General features: G+C 39.9%; 4 protein-coding genes across 5 annotated transcripts; 2 read left to right on the plus strand and 2 right to left on the minus strand.

The window, feature by feature from the left end:
- Window positions 1-1,969: 1,969 nt before the first annotated feature.
- Window positions 1,970-13,533, plus strand: Msr-110. 2 transcript variants are annotated; one of them, XM_017182815.3, is made up of 7 exons: window positions 1,970-2,167; window positions 2,378-2,481; window positions 4,372-4,398; window positions 6,315-6,512; window positions 11,086-11,309; window positions 11,402-12,660; window positions 13,028-13,533. In XM_017182815.3, exons 2-7 carry the CDS (start codon window positions 2,386-2,388, stop codon window positions 13,048-13,050), a joined length of 1,827 nt encoding a protein of 608 aa, XP_017038304.1. In that variant the 5' UTR covers window positions 1,970-2,167; window positions 2,378-2,385; the 3' UTR covers window positions 13,051-13,533. The 2 variants fall into 2 exon arrangements, with proteins under 2 accessions (XP_017038304.1, XP_017038305.1); XM_017182816.3 differs by lacking the exon at window positions 4,372-4,398 and having other exon boundaries at window positions 1,971-2,167.
- A 768-nt stretch (window positions 13,534-14,301) lies between these two features.
- bc10 (BLCAP apoptosis inducing factor bc10) lies at window positions 14,302-15,843 on the minus strand. Its single transcript, XM_017182817.3, has 2 exons — window positions 15,697-15,843; window positions 14,302-15,572 (listed from the first exon to the last, which is right to left on the minus strand). Exon 2 carries the CDS (start codon window positions 15,445-15,447, stop codon window positions 15,208-15,210), a length of 240 nt encoding a protein of 79 aa, XP_017038306.1. The 5' UTR covers window positions 15,448-15,572; window positions 15,697-15,843; the 3' UTR covers window positions 14,302-15,207.
- A 390-nt stretch (window positions 15,844-16,233) lies between these two features.
- Window positions 16,234-17,598, minus strand: Sras (Ras converting CAAX endopeptidase Sras). The gene is made up of 2 exons (XM_017182819.3): window positions 17,128-17,598; window positions 16,234-17,073 (listed from the first exon to the last, which is right to left on the minus strand). Exons 1-2 carry the CDS (start codon window positions 17,522-17,524, stop codon window positions 16,574-16,576), a joined length of 897 nt encoding a protein of 298 aa, XP_017038308.1. The 5' UTR covers window positions 17,525-17,598; the 3' UTR covers window positions 16,234-16,573.
- Window positions 17,599-17,661: 63 nt separating this feature from the next.
- Window positions 17,662-19,812, plus strand: ScsbetaG (Succinyl-coenzyme A synthetase beta subunit, GDP-forming). Its single transcript, XM_017182818.3, has 4 exons — window positions 17,662-17,862; window positions 17,942-18,071; window positions 18,148-18,247; window positions 18,659-19,812. Exons 1-4 carry the CDS (start codon window positions 17,812-17,814, stop codon window positions 19,626-19,628), a joined length of 1,251 nt encoding a protein of 416 aa, XP_017038307.1. The 5' UTR covers window positions 17,662-17,811; the 3' UTR covers window positions 19,629-19,812.
- Window positions 19,813-19,882: the final 70 nt, after the last annotated feature.

The following is a 19,882-nucleotide window of genomic DNA, read 5'->3' on the forward strand; positions in this document are numbered from 1 at the left end:
TTAAGCCGGGGAGCGAGTTATACGGGGTTTTGCTTTGGCTGTTAATTTATGTGTGCGAACGAGGTGGTGTGCCAGTGTGTAAGTGTGTGTGCCGGTGGTGGAGTACCTTTAATTTTTAGTGTGTCGCGGGGGCTTTTTTTTTCTTGTATCCCACATATATACCCTACCACCAGCTGTGGGGCATATCGCCAGCAGACACTTGTACATAATTTACCAGTTCCTGCCTCCAAATCACCATTAGCTGCATCTAATTGAGGCGATGCCTAGCGAATTGTGTCGGCAAAAACAACTGCTGATTTGCACACAACAAATGCTCTAAAAATAGTTGTATACACAAGCCATTAAATCGTTTAATATAATTTTATTTATAAATCCAATTTAATTCGCGTTCGGCTAAATGCCAAGCGTCAACGCACAATCACGTGTGTGTAGCAGCTTCGGTGGGTCCACAATGGCCGAAAGCTTTTTCAATACCTGAGCTCAGCCTCCACAAGTACGGTGGTTACGCGATAAGAGGGATTTTCAATCTTAATAAATTGTAAACCTTAAAGAACCTACATTTAATAGGGCATTATTCGTTTTATAGTTATAAGTGCTTTTGTCAATTATCCAAATTTTAACCCAGAAACATCATTAAATATTTATTCATGTTAAAAATTAGATTACAAATAATATTTGAAATATTATATGTATATTTCCAACTCAAGATCTAGTGAACTGGATAATATATACCTTAATCTTGACTCGTTCCGATCACACACAGATAACACAGGTACACAGCCAAAAATTTCCACGAACCATTTCAAGTTTTCCATGATATTTGGGTGCTCCTGAGTAAAAGTCCCATACAAAATTATTTTCCATCACCTACAGGTTCCGCGGTATACCTAAGAATACAAAAAACCGATGTTTGCCGACATTTTGAATTACGTGGCCTATATAATTGGACTTACCTTTATTATTTTCGGTAGGACCTACTCTCAATACATCACGGCACTACTAAAAAATAGTCCCAATCGTGGACCATTGCCCATGTCTTTGGAATTCGACGCCAAAGTTGAAACTCCCAAAAATTTAAACTTTTCTGTAATGACAAAACAATTCTGAGAATTAAATCTTATATGGAACTAATTTTAAATATTCATTGAATCTATTGTTCATTGTATTCTTTAATTTCGGTTTAAAGCGTTTTCATGAGGACATTTTATTGGATTTATTGAACGAATAAAACCGCTTTTTTGGTTTGATTATCTACTACTATTTTCTGTCAAAATTCAAATAAGTCAAGGCAACCTATAGAATGCGAGTAAAAAATCTAAATTTATATTATATATAAAAAGATACATATGGGACTTTTACTCAGGAGCACCCAAATATCATTTAAAACTTGAAATGGTTCGTGGAAATTTCACAAAGTTTAATTTTGTGTTCCTGTGTAATTATTGTTTTAAGGCAAGTGAAACCGGTTGCTTCTACGTTAGCTTCTATTTCTTATTTATTTTAAATGTTTATTAAATTTAAATAAATTAAATAAATTGCTCAGCTTATTCAAGAATTTTTAAAAATATTTTAAAGCTTGTATTTACTATTTCAGCTCTAAAAATCAAGTCAAGTATTCATTTTTAGTTAGTTTTTACTGTTCCGGTAAGCGAACTCGTATGAATATAGCACAAATGTATTTGTAAGCCAGCCAGCAGACTTTAGTGTATTGTTGCTGTTGTTTTTTTTTTATAATATTTCTTTTTTTTTTTTAGTTTAACTTTTGTTTTTCTTTCGTTCGTCGTTCGTATTTTCGCTTCGTGTTGATCGTGCAGCTGTCTGAGCCTCTTGTTTTTGTTGTTTGTTGTGTGTATATGAGAGTGCCCACTCTGCTGCAGTCGCCACCTCTGCCACCGCCTCTGCCTCTGTCGACGTCAGCGGAGGCTATGAAAAAAAAGTTTTAAATCTGGTAGACAAATCTGAAACGAAACGCGTTTGTGGCTTCAGACGGCGAGTGGCAGTCGTGCAATACAGTCGTAGTATTCCAAAGTTTCCGAAGGCCAAAAAAAATTCCCCCTTCTGAAAAGTTGGTCAGGCAACTTTTTCAACCAACAACAGAAATCGCTGAAAAAAAATATACGTAAAAAATTCCTTTTACTCTGTAACGAATTTTGGAAAAATCCTTTACGTAAGTGAAGAGCAAATTCAAATCAAATTCAAAACCCGAAAAAAACTAAAGCAAGTGAAAAGTGTTTATAAAAATATATTGAATAGAAAGTGTGCTATGCCAAAATGAACAAATAACAATTACGAACTGTCAGATATCAGTTATCCTGGCTGGATACTTCCTTGGAATTTGATATCAGTTAACTGATTGTTGTTCCCCAATATCTTGTAGTGCTATAGATGACCGAGAAGGATACCGTCTCGATGACTACCGTTCAACTGAAGCCCGACTATGCGGCTAGCGAGGTCTACAGTACCGCCAGCGAGCCGCCACCGGTGAGTACAGTGAAGACTCGGTTTCCCTAGCCAAACCCCCTCTTTGTCTGTGACAAATGACGCAGTTAATTAAGGCTAAATTATTATTCTTAAGGGGCAATTAGTTGCGCTACTTTGGCATAGGGGGAAAAACTAGAACAGCTTTTCTATTTAGTGCAAATTTTTAGGGTAGAAACTGTTTTAGGTATTTCTTTAATCAGGTTTAACTCTTCAAATTCTTAATTTTTGATTAATAAATTTTAAATTTTTCGTGTACATTAAACACCCATTTCATTACTAGTGGAAAAAGTGGAAAAAAAAATCCAACGTTATTTACAGACTTTTTCAAACCCAAGAGTTTCTTATTTATTTATTTAGCTGACCCGCTCTCAACGTTTGATGGGCCAGCAGCCAAGTGGGTTAGAAAATGCCAGGGTCAGTCTGTGACTTATTGCATCCGCTTGCGTACCACGGAGCGTATGCGCAATGCGGCCTTTTCTCTGCACGCAGCTGCAAACGTGAGCTGCATTTCCACTAAAAAATCAGTCTGCATCGCATGCATAAGCAATTTACAATTTGCAATTTGCAATCTCTCCCCCTCCCAAACGAATCCGCCAACATTAATGTGCAATTTTAAAAATTATTATTATTGTCTGTCGGGCGAAGGTGCCCAGGGAATCGCATGCAACGTGAGCGGCTTTGACATTTTGATGCCAGTCTGCGGGTTGACATTTCCCTCTGTGTATCTCTGCAAGATACCAGATACAAGACACACTCACATCCCGGGGCTCCACCGAGCAATTCTCGACGAGGTGTGAATGGATCGGTGTATCCGATATAGTTGGACAAATAGAAAACCACCTCAATCCGAGCTCGGAGAGCTCTAATGCTCCAGTCACGACACCGCTAATAACGCAAGACGCAAAACCTAAACAAATACAGTACCTATATAGACTTTGACTTGTTCAACTTGTTTTCCTCCTATATATACAAAAATTATTAGATCTCTGGGTGGGTCTGTGTGTGTGTGTGTGGGTTAAATAAAAATTTGCATAAAGTGCACTTTACATTTTTTCTCATTTGGCATTCAGCAGTCAGCATCCGCATCAGCCATAAAATGATTTGTGCAGTACCATTCACGCGAGGGTTTCCCCTACCCAGTTTATAGAGTATATTTATTATTTTGTTTTATTTTTTGAGCCTCACTTGGGGTATAGTGAAAGCAAACAGTTATCTAACAGGCTCAAAGCAAGAGTTTTGCAATTAGAAATAAATAAACTTTAAACTTACATTTTTTATAGTATAATTAAGGTATAAACCTTTAATTGGTGCCCATAAAATTCTTTTTAATTGCGTTTTTATAGTCAAATAAATATGAATAATTTCCTTCTTGATTTCCCTAATTGCTTATAATTTGTTTTGCATTTATAAATGGATTAAAACGAGTCAATGACTTGGCTATAATTTATGGAGCCCAGTGCATGACCTTTCTAATAACTTGGTAGCCAGTCCATCAATCAATCAGTTGCTCAATCCGTCAATAGCTCTGTCTTAGCCTTCGCAGGGTGACCCTTGGCCAAAAGCTTTCCCTTTTGAGCATTATTTACCTTTAAGTCGAATGTGTTAGGTTTTTACCTCAAGTCGATAAAATCTCATTAACTTTTTGTCTTTGCTTGATTTTGTGTACTTTTCCCCCATAATGTGTGTGTGTGTGTGTATGACACTCGAAACAAAAACCGCAAAAATCGTTTTTCTTTCGCCTGTCAAAAAAGCAACAGAAATGTGAATGCAAAAACCGAAAAACAAAACCAAAACCATGATTGACAATATGAAATTTTCTCTATTCCCCCCCGCACCCGCCACAAAACACAACAACAACCCCCAAAAAACAACACTTAAAACCAACCACAGATGGGATTTTTTAACTTTAATCATCAGGTTTGTCGCTCAAGTCTTTTGTCTGCACAAAAAAAAAATTAAAACCTCATCAGTAGAGTAGAGTAGAGTAGTATAAAGTGGAGTGGATCCATTCACTTCCACTTCACTTGCCGATGATGTTCGTAACTCACTCACAATTCACTTTCGCAATTGCATTTTGGGGCCACACCAGCCACGCACGTAAAGGTGTTAAAAAAAAACAATAAAAAAGAAAAACCTAAAACACACATTGCACATTTCGCTGCACACACACATAACTGAGAGATACAGCCCCAAAAAGGAGGCCTCACCTCAGTGCACCCACACCCACACCCCCAGCCAAAAACGAAAACTAAAAAAAAACTTTAAAAACCAAAAGGCAACACGAAAACCAAAAAACCAAGAGCAAGACTCTTCAGTTTTCACTTGGGATTGCCATTTCCTCAATTTTGCGGTGCCTTTAGCTGGTTTCCTGTTATGCAATCGAAGACCTCAATGCGGAATAATTTGTTTTTCCCTCATTCATAGCAATATGTATATATAGGTATACCTACGCTTTAATATTTTTTTCTTTGTTGACATTTCTCTTCTGCGGCTTTTTGCATCAACTTGTAAATTTTTGCACCTTAAGCGGAAAGCTTTATATTAGTCACGGCGTAAATCTGCCAGAAAAGTAAATATTTGCGATGATCTAAGACGAGGTTAAGTCCATTAAAGTGTTTTATATAAATAAGCTTAAGAAAACATAGATCAATTCAAGCAGGGATCAAATGTTTTCTAGAATTTTGTACTAGAATCATTTCATAATTTATTCATTTTCATAAATTTAAGTCTTTAAATTAACAATTGCTATGCCTTTAGCTTTTATTTCAAATCTCATCTCTTAGCTGACTAAAATTTCTTGTAATTTTTGTAACTCATTAAGGGGGGATATACATGTAAACCAAAATTTTTTGGGCAAATTTTTTTTTTTGTTTAAAAAATAGTTTATTATTTAAAGAATATAGTGTGTAAGTTTTATTATCGAATTCCAACTCTAAGTGCCTCAAATCAAGTATGCACGCAAGGTTCACAAGTGTTAACGTGGGCGCATCAAAAACTTTAAACGTCTTTTTCTCAGCTTCTAATTTTTGCATTTCTACCTATGCTATGGACACGATTCACAAAAAACTATGTAACATATAGGAGTGAATCAAAAATTATTATGATCAGCATGAAATTATCTTCTATTTGAACCTACATGGTTGTTATAAAACAGAGTATTACTATTTTTTAAGAGGGTGGGAAGTGAAAACTATCCACCTGAAAATGACATTTTTTCCTTCAAATCAAAATTTATTTTTTTCGTCTTGATTTCTTTTTGGTTTTTTAGGTTCAAATAGAAGATAAAGGTGTAATGAATACAACAAAATTTAGTTTACGGATTTCGGACAGGAATTACGAGCTCTATCGTGTCCATAGCACGGCAACTCAAAGCTCGAGGCGCTACGGCATATGTTCCATAAGTCCGCCATTTTGTAAAATATTGTTTATATCTAATTTTTTTTATCATCTCTGATTCTACTTTTAACTATATCCAAAGTTTCATGACGATTGCTTGACTATTTCTTATAAAAAAAAATTCACGAAAAATGGCCAAATTTTGACCGCTTACATGTATATCCCCCCTTAAGCTTTTTTGCACTCCACACTCACCTATGGAAAATCCCCAAAAAAATAAAGACTTTAACCTTTTTCAAGGGGAAAACGTGCTGGGTCAAGTTAAAGAGTATTTTGTAGAGTAAGGTCACTGCTTTTACCTGACCCCCGAAAAACTAAACCAAAAACTACACACAGAGAGGTCATAGACAAACGGGCACGTAGAAATAATGAATTGCATTCAACGAAATATAATATATAATACCTCATGGCTAATCGTTTTCTTGTATTTCTTATAGGCCTACAAGCGCCAGGCGAACTCGGTGAAAATTGCCAAGATCACAGCCTTCACCATCATCGTCTCTTCCTTTATTCTGGGAGCCTTTATCCTGGCCTCGTCGTATCTGCAGGCCAAGGCGTCGTGCGATCAGGTCCAGGCTCTCGATTCGGTCCTAGAGAAGGAGCTGATGCTCGAAACTCTGCAGCAGGTGGGCAAGGTAAGTCGACAATATATATATCTATATACCATATAAACATACCCCAATCAGTACAATCCGTTGGGCTTCAATGATCCGCAGCTATGGCAGATTAGTATCGTGTTCGGACTCTGGGCCTTAAAATTATATAGTTGGGTAATAATGGCTCGCATCGTATGGCTGCACACGCCACAGGCCGGAGTTAGCTCCCGAAAAAAACTCGAATATTAAGGCAAATTAAATATAATTACCGGAAAATGTAGATACAACCTCGTGGTAGCCAAAAAATGTGTTCGCCTCTCGTGTGTAGACTCGGTGTAATTTCCCTGAAATTTTGTTGACTGCATGCGCTATTAGTTCCAATGGAACAGCAGTCTTGTGACAGGTACGAAATGTGATATGCGATATATAGTAGATATAACTTGATGATGTGGGAAATATATAAGAGATATAGATATGGCAACCGATTCTGATTTGTTTGGAATTTGTGGAAAATATAAGAGAAAGCAGAAGCTAAATGGTTATCTGTTTAAAAAGCTTTTAAAGAAATATAACTTTATATTGATTTAGACTATAGACTTTCAGTTTAATTAAAAATCACATGTCTGAGTCGTAAGACAATTAATTTTCTCTCAAGTTGTAATTGCCAGTAAATCACTGAAAACAACTTAATGGTTGTTACTCCACTGCCAAATGATTAACAACTCTATGAAATAAATAATTATGGCCGTTTCCTGGATATTTGTTTATATAAAAATCCCGCAAATACCCGGCAAACGATCACACCTTGCCACATAACTGCCAATTCAATCAAAAGTGATTGAATAAGCACTGCAATTTCGCATACGAATGTTCCGCAGGTAACAGCAGGCGAATAAAAAAATTACATTTTCTCAATTGTGTGCTTCCTTGAGAAATTTCACGCATGTAACCGTAACCAAATGGCCATTATAAAATAAAAACAAAAAGTGGTTACCACTCTTTATGGGTACACCGTAAAAACAATGGGTGTCTATGGATATAAAACGATGGATTGATGACGACGATGACGGGGCAAAGAGCAATAATTCAAATTTAATGACTTGGAGCCAATCATTTGCATTTCGTGTCATCAATATTCAATTAGCCGATATGGAAAGTGCAAAACGAAACAAATCATACGCGAATGTATTGGCCAGAGCCCAGTCGTAATTAGTTTCAATGCTGTGAATGAGGTTATTCAACCCAATGGAACTTATGTAAACGAATCGGAGAGCGATCGAGCGAGCCAGCGAATGAACCAACGAGCTGAGCGAATGCAACTATAAATTCAATCAAGCGAAATTCCCATAATTTGACGCTTAAGTGGACACCAAAATGGTGGAGTTTGCCTTTTGGAGCTTGCGACATAATAACCAGAGAGCAGCAGCAGCAGCCGCAGCAAACAATTGCGAATCAAATGCCAGATAAAGTGAAAGCAGCAGCAGCAGCAGCAGCAGCAACACAGTGGCAACAACTACAAACAAAACATGTTGCAAGTAATCCACTCAAGCGGGCGTGGGCGCAGCAATTGTTGCCGATGTTGCAGATGCTGCGGCTCCCAAATGCCAGAGATCATCAGCGGCTGCAACTAGAGATGGTCGGAAAAATCGTGAAAGTGCAATGCAACTTCCCTTCATGGTGTTATGTGATCAGCTCAGACATAATCCTCTCGAATGTATATACAAAACACACTTTTTATAAAGGCCCATTGTTGAATATATGATCCCAATTAATAAGATTGTCTTGGGTTTTAATGTGTAAGAGTGAAAGTTGCTCATTATTGTAAAGTCATCTTAGCTTGAGCTAAAAGGTGTAGCCAATTTTTTAAGGAAACTCTAAAAGGCTATTTGGATTAATGAGTAGAGTTTGTAGATATTTTGTAATTAAATTGTAATTAAAAATCCTATATGTATTCATATAAAAGATATGTATCGTATGCTCATAAATACTACTGTTCTTTCCGGCTCGAAGGACCAAAATGTATCAAGAGGAATCTTCTATAATTTATTTATAAATTCCTTTGTTCGTTTTGAAAAACTAATACAAATTCCTAAAAAAAATCCATCTAGATATGAATTATTCCTTTCCACGCAAATGCAGCTTCAAACACCTCCATCTGAGCGGAGATCTCTGGCAGATGAAGATCTTCTCACGTGACCATCGCTGGCAAAAGCCAAGCCATAATGCAATTTTGCTGTCATTTTTTTTTTTTTTGCCATGTTCGTTTCTTTTGCCGGCTGGCGCCGCTTGGCACCAACCAAATAATCAACGAAATAGCCAACCGACTGAGCAACCTTTCGGCCAGCCAAGCATCCCAGGCATCCAAGAGCCAACTTCCAGCTAAAAAGCCATCAGCAGCCGAGAGGCCAAGAGGAGTGGAGTTCCATTGTGGTTTTGGCCATTCGCCGTTGACTGTTTGCCATTTAAGGCGAGTTGCGCGCTTGAGTCTTTCGTTTTTTTCTATATAGTTTTTTTGTTGTTGTTGTCTTTTTGAGTTTGTCGTACTTGGTTTTTGGGACACAGCAAATGCTTTTTGGCCTGACGATTATGTAATATGCCGAAACAGACACACAGGCAGGCCGAGAGTGTCGAGCACATAGGTAAATATAATTTATCTGCTGTTGTGCAAAATTGGCTGCCAGAGAAGAAGAAAAACTTATTATGCTGGCTAGGCAAATGGGCTTTTTATGGATGATTTCCCTAAAGAAATTGCCTGAGTCGCCTCTAGAATTTCAATTGCAGTCGTCGCTGGCGACTGACGTGCGTCAGTCAGTCAGGTCTATAAATAAAAGTTTTGCAAAGATAAATGCCTACGTCTGAGCTGGACGTCTGTCAGTCATTTTAATTGCACAAAGCGTTCAATTTGTAATCATTTAATTGTCATCTTAATGCGACTCGAGTCGTCGCGGCCAGTCGATTCCCCACATGTCCCATCTACCACAAAAAAAAAAAAAAGAAAACAAATTAGGGGCAGACACAAATGTTCTCTTTGTATTATAATAGATCTTATCTCCAGTGGCTGCTGGCCTTGAAATTCAGCTACGAATACGCAAAATAAACAATCAAATCGAGTGAACTTGTTTGTCGAACTGGTTGGGTTCGGTTTCGGTTTCAGTTTCAGTCTCTGTTTTATTTTTTTTTAACTGCTGTTTTCCTCTTACACACGATTTTAAAGTGAAATTTTCAGATTGTGTGTCACCTGGTTGGGAGCACTCATGTGACTCAGTTTTGACTCAGTTTTTTAATCTGCATATAGACGGGTTTGGCTGTTTGTTTTTGGGGATCAATGCGGTTTTTCTGAGAAGCTGTGAAAGGAAATTTCTTTTAATTTAAAGATTTTAAATTGTTTTGAGAAAATATATTAGAAAATGAACTTGAAATGAGTAACACTTAATTAAAGGGGCAATAAAGAGAAATAAATGGTAGTTTAAATAGGATATAATGATATTAAAATTATACTTTTTAAATATAATTTTAAATATTCTCTAAATGGAGAAAAGTAATTAAACATTTTGAAGTCAAATTCAAATTTATTTAAAATTCTTTTTATATTTTTAACCTTTATTCCGCCTTGCTCTAAATAATTTTCTTAAATTTTAAAAGAAAACCTCTACTTCCTGTTGTTCTAAAAATCATTGGAGATTGGAGAATCTTGAAAGGCAACCATTAAATAAATAACTCAAGCTTCTGTAGAGGAAATCCAAAAGAGAACTTGTCCCAGTTCAATGTCAACATCTTTTGTCAAGTACACGATGACCTGCAAACGAAGTCATCCATCCACAAAACCGGATATATAAAACATTATCCAATCTCTCCTCGGACTCGTAGCTCCACCCACCGCCCCCTCGTTCATAGCTGGCCATTAATGAGCTTCATATACATATATTTAAATATATGTACATATATATTTTTCGTTTGCCTATCTCGACGATTTTCCATTGTGGCTGGGCGTGAAGTATGCTCAGCCACGATCCACTGGCTCAGGTACGAACTCAGGTACTCAGGTATACATAGTATGTATATAGCCATTTGTTCGAGTGTGTGATTATGTAATTTCGTGGCTGTTTGCTGTTTTGTTTAGACTTCTCGACTACAAAAACAGCGACAACTACAAGTTTATTCCGATGGCATTTTACTTTTGGTTTCGGTTGTATGTAGGTTGGGGTCACATCTCCGCCGGGCAATTGCCACCAGGTCTCCATCTCAGTCACCGTTGCCGTCCCTGGTCCCTCATTGTTTCGAGCACGAAGAGCAGCAGGCAATAAAACCTGTAGAAAAACAGAAAAAACGTTAAAGAAAAACTCAAAAAAACAGTCGGCAATTGCAGCAGTTACAGTTGACGGCCCAAACAATTTTAAGTAATTTTTGAAAATTTTCAACAAAACGAAGAGAAAATTGCTTAAAGATGATCTAAGACTTGAGCTAGTTGGGCGTTTGGTAAGAATTTTATAAGGTCTTAAAGAAAGAAGATGATGTAAATATATTTAAGCTAAGGCCAGAGAAAATTATATTATCTAAGACTTCTTAAAAGACTTGAAATCTCATAATTTTGTATTTTAAATTGTATTTTTAGGAACTTCCCCGTGCTGAGCCTCTACTGGGTGCCGCTGGAACTGGCGACGAGTCCGAGCTGCAGAATCTGGATACAGAGAGCCGCAAGGCTGAGCATGCCGACAGCAATGATAAGGACAACTCGTACTCCGACAGCGATGAGGCCGAGGAGAAGTATCCTGGCAAAATGCCGCTCGAGCTGGACTTGAGCGACCTGGCTGCTGCCATTCTGCGCAACAACAAGAAGTAAGAAATCTTAAATATGTTAAAATAAATATATAAAAATGTAGAAAAATATACCAATATGCTAATTAAATGATTTTTTTTCCCCCCATAAGATCCCGCATGAACTGCGTGGTGGAGCGCAAGCACGCCGAGGAGATTGTCGATTCGCCCTCGAAGACCGTGGCCTTGCCTTTCGGCGTCAACCTGACCACCGACCCGAAGAAAGCCCGCATCACTGGCGAGCGCATCTCGATCTTCTGCGATGGCGGCGATGACAAGGAGAAGGAGGAGAAGGAGGCCAAGCGCCAGCGCGAGCAGGAGGAGGAGGACTCTGATGAGGATGTCGAGCCTCTGCGCCCCATGTTCATTCCCTTCCAGCGCGTGAACATTCCCTTTGGCCGCATTCCCGATCAGATGCCGCTGACCCATATGCCCCAGCGTATGATGCCCCCGGCCATGCAGATGCACCAGCAGCTGCCCCAGCAGCAGCAGCAGGGACCCATCATCATCCGCCAGTTGCCGCCTCCGTTCCAGCACCTGCCCATGCGCCCTCCTATGCCGCCGCAGGTGATGCAGGCCCCTCGCATGGAGTCCTCCGAGGAGATGCAGATCCCCAAGATCCAGACCCTCCGCATTCACATGCAGCAGCTGCCCTTCCGCGAGATCCATGTGGCCGATGATGTGCCCGTCCAGATTCCCGCCCAGCAGCAGCAGCGCCAGGAGATGCAGCAGCGTCAGGAGATGCAGCAGCGCCAGGAAATGCAGCACCGTCAAGAGATGCAGCACCGCCAGGAGATGCAGCAGCGTCAGGAGCAGCGTGACATGCCCCAGATCCAGATCCAACCCATGCCCTTCGGCATGGCCCTCCAGCGCGTCGGCATCACTCCCGAGGATCTGAGGAACATCCAGCGCATGGCTGAGGATCGCATCACCGACGAGCTGCGCCGTCTGGCCGCCGAGGAGAATGCCGAATCCAATGAGGGCAGCGAGGAGGATGTCTCCTCATCCGCCGAGCAGGCCACCACCGAGTCTCAGTCCCAGTCCCAGTCGGCGGTGCCCCAGCAGCAGCAGCAGCAGCAGGCTCAGGCCGAGCAGCAGCAGCAACAGGAAGAGCAGCAGCAGGAGTCCCAGGAGCGTCAGGAGCAGCCCGAGCAGCCGCAAATGCGCATCCAGCGACTGATCCTGCAGCCTCTGCCTGAGCAGCCCCGCGACACCATGACCCCGCCCATGCCCGATCAGCCACAGCAGCTGCCCTTCGGACGCATGGTCTATGGCCGCAGCCTGGCCACGCCCGTGCGCATCCCAGTGCCCATGATGCAGGCCATGCAGGAGGAAGGACCCGCTGCCCAGGAGGAGTCCCAGCGACCACACTGTGAGTACAGAGATACCAGAAGTAATAGTAGTACCAGAAGGAATACAAATTAAAAATTGAAATAGCAGTCTCTGAGAAAACTGTAGTCTGCTTTATAATAGAATAATTAATAAGTAAATTAATTTATTGCTCCCTTCTCAAATTTTTCCATTATGAGAATTACTTGCTGAACTTGATTTATTAACGAATCGATTCCTAATTAATGATTCTCACCATTTAATTAGCCTTGAATCAAGACTAAACAATCATTAAAATGGATGAGCAAAATCTAAAAATACTCTAGTGCTTTCATTGTTTATATTCTTTTTTTTTTGTATTAATAAAACTTGATTTTTGTTAAATTTCTAATTTATGCATCCTTTCACAGTCGTCCAGCCTCGTTCCGTTTAAGTAACAAGAAGACCACGCCTGTGATTGCTGCTGTGCGAATCGAATCTCGACGAGGGGGAAGAGCGAGAAGAACTAGGAGAAGGAGTCATCATGTCACCAACTAAACCCGAAGAATCTATTGAATTGTAACCGAGTCGTCTCGATTTGTTTTGTTATTAAAGCAGCTTAAAACAAAAATATGAAAAAAACACCAAAAGTATAACAAGAACCTTTCAAAATCTTCTTTCTACCATTTTGGGCCTTCTTCTAATCCTCTTTCTCTATATATTTCATATTTGTATATTTTATATTACTCCGTGTATTACATTCCAATCAACAAAAACAACAATACAACCATGAAAAAGAAAGCAACTTTCTGTGAAAAATTAAGAAAATTATGAAAGTTTTCCAAGTGTTTTTTCTTTCAGTTTTTTTGAATTGTCAACAGTTTTGTTTTCACATATACACGCACAAATAAATCCGATGGAAATTTTTGTACATAAATTATTATCGTATTTTTAATTAATTAATTGTCTTGTGTAGTTGTTAGTAAATTAAGAACGAAGCTGAAGCTGAAGCTGATCTGAAATAATCTTGATATAATCAAATTCAAAACACAAACGACAGCAAACAGAAATTTGTAAATTTTTTTATAAATATATATATTTTTACTATATACACACTAGAGGTTTACGCCGATGGTTAAAGGCATCGGCGGCGGCGTAGAGGTCAAAATGACTCGGCGGCGGCGGCGTAGTAGTCAGAAAGAACCGGCGGCGGCGGCGCGTCAAATAAGGCAAAAAGGCCATTTTAATGAGTTATTTATTTTTTTTTAAGTTTTATAAAGAACAATGACACTGAAGGCCGCGCTGAAGCTGCGCCGATGCCGCACCAGCGGCGCGCCGCGGCGCGCCGTTATTTTCATAATTTGGCGGCGGCGCGTCAAATAAGGCAAAAATCGGCGGCGGCGGCGGCGTGGCGCGGCGGCGTATATGTCTATATACACACACACACTTTTTGAAGCGAATAAAATTGTGGATAATTGGAAATCAAAAACATAAAGTATTTCAATAAACTTGGGGGAAAAAAATGAAGGATAATAGGAGGGTAAGGGTTTTAAATTTTAAATAAAAGGAAAGTAGGAAGAAAATAGGTATATATTTTGCCCAAAAAGTACACTAATAATCGGCTTTACTTATCGAAAAAGCCATGTCTGATTTGAAAATAAGTTCAATCTAAATTTTCAATAAAAATTGTATAAAATAAAACAAGTTTTTTTTTGCATTGTTTAAACTTTATTTCTTTACGTCACTAGACATGCTCTTGTTTTCTTTTAGATACCGCTCAAATTATACAAATTCGCAAAAGTCTAACAATATTTGTTGTATAAGTTTTACACTCTATCGTTCGTTTTTACAATCTTTGTGCTTGTCGTTTAATTTTCTTGTTGTTTTTTATGTATATAGTATATATATTTAGATCAGGGTGTAAGTTATATGCTGGTATATACAATTTTTGCATGTGCACAAGACAGAGGTTAACAACCGAAGTCAGCAGCGACCGTTGGCGCAGTGATTTTCTTTGATTTCCTTAATAATTCTTTACAATTACATCTTGTATACAGAAGATGTGTATATATAACATAAGTGACTAATTGTAAGTTGCATTGACGAGTGGGTAGATATCTAGGGGGTTCTTCTTGATTTTCTTTTTAGGTTTTTTCTGGGTGGGGTGATGTACAATACGTTTTCGTAGCGCTCTTTCGTAATAACTAAATTCGTCTAAGCCTTAAAAACAAAACACATACACACACGCTCTGAATACAAATTACAGTGTTTCATAACCAAAAGAATTATGAGGGCAACACATATCATGATGGGATGGCAAAGGCGCGGAGTTGGAAATAAAATGTGGATCTAAACATATAATCTTTGTTCCTGGTCGGACTCACTCATCACTTGTATCACTGATTGATTTCCGATTTAGTCAAGTTCCCTTATCCTTTTCGTTTTCTTCTCTCCTCCTCCTCCTCCTCCTCCTTCTACATAATTCTCGTGTATTTCTAGGATGTAAAGCTGTAACAACGCGAACGCAATTCAATAATATGATAGTAAATATTAGCACTTCCTCTCTTCGTTGACTATGACTACTGGGTTTTGGGGGGTGATGGGGCCTCGTCTAGCCATTCTCGCACTGGTGACCCTCGCAGTTGCCCCAAAAGATGCAGTTCCCAATGCCGCTGTAGCAGATCAACGAGACGGCGGTTAGGAAGACCAGGCTACAAATTGTGCAGGGCTTCCGCTCCAGAAAGAATCCCACTAGGTATAGCACGATGAACATCACGTGCGTCTCCATGAGCGCCGGATTTGTGGGTTTCGGTATCAGCAGCACGGGCAGCAGGCATTGCAGGCAATACATTGTGGGCGTTCCTCCAGGTGCTTCAGTTCTCTAAGCGGCGCGGGTGGTGGTGATGATGGTGCTGAATGTGCTTGCGGATGTCTCCCTGCGCTCCTGGCCAGAACGTTGACGTGGTCTTTGGCGACCTGCAAGCGAATGGGCCGGGGTTTAGTCTTAATGATTCTATAATTACTACCTATGGTTGGTCCTGGGCAAAGGCCACACACTTGGTACTGGCTTCCACCTCAGGGGCTCGCATTGTGGGATTACCTCTCCTCCAGCCGCTGGCCTCTCCGATATCAGCTTGATTTTCGCTCGTTTCTTGTGCGTCGTTTACTATATTATCACATATTTACCCAAATGCTACCAAAGTAGAGGAGGGCTAAAGTTGACAACAACAAACCACAAATTGGAGAATTCGGGCTATCGATACTATCGATATTTCTTTAGAGGAGATGCTCCGATGTTTCCATTTTTCAAGCTAGAAATAATAGCAATTCTTTGAATATTTAAGAATTATTTAATTTAAAATTACAAAAAATAATTAAATTTTAAAAATATATCCAATTTTAAAAATAAAATATTTTAAATACAAATTAAAATTAATTCGAATTTCAGAGCTGGTAATAGTTTGGGAATTAATGATTATGTTTAATTATTTAAACATTTGAATGCTGTTTTGTTTTTTAATTGCTCCCAAAAATATATTTATTTAGTAATTTATTTAAATAATTCCTTTCTAAGGTCTATAATATATTTATTTAATAACTTGGAAGAAAACCCACTGTTTAATAAAATAAAATCAAATTTCCCAAATGTACATATGTATGTATTTATGTTTATATTTCACTAATTTTTTTAGTTTAACAAAAATTTACAAATGCTGTAGACAATAATTAATAACCAAAATGTGATGAAAATGGGCTACAACTCAATAATTTTGTATGAATTCAATTGATGGTAAAATGAATTATCCACATTTTTCTTAAAGTAGATTGTTTTAGATTAACAGGAAGACCGTTGTTAATGATGTGCACAGTCAGGTTATTTCGATATGAAACATGATACATACAAGCTTGTCATATGGCAACAGTTGATGAGCCTAATAAAAATAAAGCTACTGTTTCTACCTTCAAAATCTGTACTATTATTTCCAGTACAGCGTGTTGGCATACAACGAAGGAACGGTGGCCAGGGGCAACAAATAAACCCAGCCAGCAAAGCCGGCTATATAGAGCACAATGGCCAGAACACGTCGCCAGAGATCTTGCTGCCACAGATCCTGGATATCCGGCAGACCCATGTGGTTGCAAAATGCATGCACCAGGAAGGGAGCCACCAAGTGACCTGTTCTAGCAAACAGGTACGCTGAATAGAACCCAAACAAGGTAGTGTAGGTGAACTGGAATAGACCAATCATCAAGGCAGTGCTCAGTTCCACTCCCAGACTCAGTCGCTCGGCAATGTGGTGCAGGTGGGCCACCCCAAAGAACAGAGGCGTGATGAAGACGGCCACCACGGGTGAAAAACTCTGCAGAATCAAAGGCATCATGCAGGCTCGGAACACAAACTCTTCGCTCAAAGGGGCCATCACATGATTCCGCACCCAGATAATGCTGCTGAAGGATCCTCGCCAGTAGTCGACATCTTAAAAAGAGGGGAGAATTTATAAACAATTATTTAATCAATTAAATTACCCACCGAAATATGAGCGTATGGACTCATTCTGCATGTTGACAAAGATGGGTCCCAGGAAGAGGAGGGCCGTGAGGGCATAGGGTATCACCACAGCCTGCCACAGTCCCTCCAAGCGGAATCCCAGCAGTTTTGGGAACGGCTCTCGCCTCAGCAGTTCCGGCGATGAGAAAAAGTATACAAAGAAGGGAGCCACTAGCATCACCATTGACACGCTGACAAATCTTCTCTTGACTGTCGTGGGATGATCCCGGTTGTGTTTCGTGTTCCAGATATACAGACTTCCCACGTAGAGCAGGGCCAGCACGAAGCAGCAGCTCACGGAGGTGACCACGGGGATTTGGGGCAGTTCATCTGGCTCTGCCGGCAGCGGTGTTCCAATCTTTTCGCTCATATTGGACATCTAAACGCGGGTATTCGTCATTCTTTAGATTAGCCGAAGAGTAAGTACACAAACACAGATGTTTTGCAGCAGTGTGACCGTTACGATAACACTGTTATCGATTAAAAGTATTTAGAACTGACGGGAAAAATACTAAAAAGCCAACACTGATAAGAAGCGTGCGGCGGCGGCGGTGACTTTTGGTTGCGTTTTTTAAACAGTTATTGCTGATAAAGTGGGCCGGTTCATAAAAATAAATTCATAAAAATTGCCACAGAGAAATTAGCAGCCGCCAAATAACACCCAAGATGTCGTTTTTCCTGAAGGCAGCCGTCACAGCCCGCAACATCGTTCATAAGGTTTCCCATCTGCTTAACTCTTCGCCAAAGAGAACTTCAATTGACCTTTGTCTCCGCTTTGTTTATCTTCCTGCTGCAGGTGCCCGTGCGCCATTTGAATCTCCTCGAGTTCCAGAGCAAGGATCTGCTCCAGAAGTACGGCGTGGCCATTCAGCAGTTCAAGGTCTTGGATAACTCCAAAGCCGATGCCGAGGTGGTGAAGACATTTGGTAGGTGGTGGTGGTGACCATATTTCGGGGTTTATGTAATCTTTAGCTAATTGATGTTAAATGTGTGTTTTTGTAGAGTGTCCGGAGTATGTGGTGAAGGCGCAGATTCTGGCTGGTGGGCGTGGCAAGGGTACTTTCGACAATGGATTCAAAGGCGGCGTGCATATCACCTCAAAGTAAGATATTAATGGTGTGTGTTCTGGGTTTCAATTTCGTTAAATTTGCTTTAAAATTGCTTAAAATATAATAACAGCTTTAATAATATTTGGATAAAAAATACCACTAAGTAAACTATGCAATTTTTAATTCTTTTTAAAAACTCAAGAAAAACCTGTTGAATTCTCGATTAGATAAATTTTTCCCTATATATTTTAAATAGGTTCAAACACAAAGCATTATCGCTACGATAAGAAGATGCTTATCACATTATAATTACTATTTTTATGATTATTTAATAACAACTTAAACATAAACTTTCCCTGTACTTTGATTCTCAATATGATAACACTTTACAAAACCCAAAACAGACCCCCAAATACACAATTGATAAGGCACGATTCTATTATAATTATTTGTACTTTCGGCAGCAAGAGCGAGGTGCTTTCGCTCAGCCAGCAGATGATAGGAAACCGGCTGATAACCAAACAAACGCCCAAGTCTGGAATTCTGGTCAACAAGGTCATGGTGGCCCGCAGTGTCAACATTACCCGGGAGACGTATCTCTGCATCTTGCTGGATCGCGAGCACAATGGCCCCGTGCTGATTGCCTCGCCGGCGGGCGGTGTGGATATTGAAGCTGTGGCCGAGGAGACCCCTGAGAAAATTAAGACTGTCCCTTTGGATATTGACCAGCCCATTCCGGAGGCCACACTGGTGGAGGTGGCCAAGTTTTTGGAGTTCAAGGGAGATGCCGTGAAGCGTTGTGCCGCTGAAATTCAAAAACTCTACACTCTCTTCAAGGCCGTCGATGCTGTTCAGATTGAGATCAATCCCCTGGCGGAGACGGACAAGGGCGAAGTGATCTCTGTAGATGCCAAGCTCAACTTTGATGACAATGCTCAGTTCCGTCAGAAGGATATCTTTGCCATGGATATCACCGAGGAGGAATCCGATCCCCGGGAAGTGGAGGCGGCCAAATACAATCTGAACTACGTAGCCATGGACGGCAACATTGGGTGTCTGGTGAATGGCGCTGGCCTGGCCATGGCCACCATGGACATTATCAAGCTGAATGGCGGTGAACCGGCCAACTTTTTGGATGTGGGAGGCGGCGTAAAGGAGGATCAGGTGGCCAAGGCGTTTGAGATCCTCACAGCCGATCCTAAAGTCAAGGGAATCCTGGTCAATGTTTTTGGGGGCATCGTCAACTGCGCCACTATTGCCAATGGCATTGTGGCGGCTTCCAAGAAGCTGCAACTCAATGTACCGCTGGTGGTTCGACTGGAGGGCACCAATGTGAACCAGGCCCGTGAAATCCTTAAGAATTCCGGCTTGCCCATCCAGACGGCCAGTGATTTGGATGATGCCGCCCACAAGGCAGTGGCTGCTCTGAAATAGAGTGGATTTTAATGTTTATTTTAAAAGAGAAAGGAAGGATTTTTCAGCAAAAAGTCTTCCATAAAAATATCAAGACGCACATTAGCATTTACAATGGACAGGCCTTTAAAATATATAATTTATAATTATATATAATATAAGTTTTTATCGACAATATATCCGGAATATATTATTTTTAACAAAAGAGTATTTTGTATTATTTTGGAGCAGTTAAACTGTTAAGTCTTGATTAATACAAAAAGAAGCGAAAACAA

This window comes from Drosophila kikkawai, chromosome 3L, assembly GCF_030179895.1.
Source record: "Drosophila kikkawai strain 14028-0561.14 chromosome 3L, DkikHiC1v2, whole genome shotgun sequence".
Taxonomy (NCBI): domain Eukaryota; kingdom Metazoa; phylum Arthropoda; class Insecta; order Diptera; family Drosophilidae; genus Drosophila; species Drosophila kikkawai.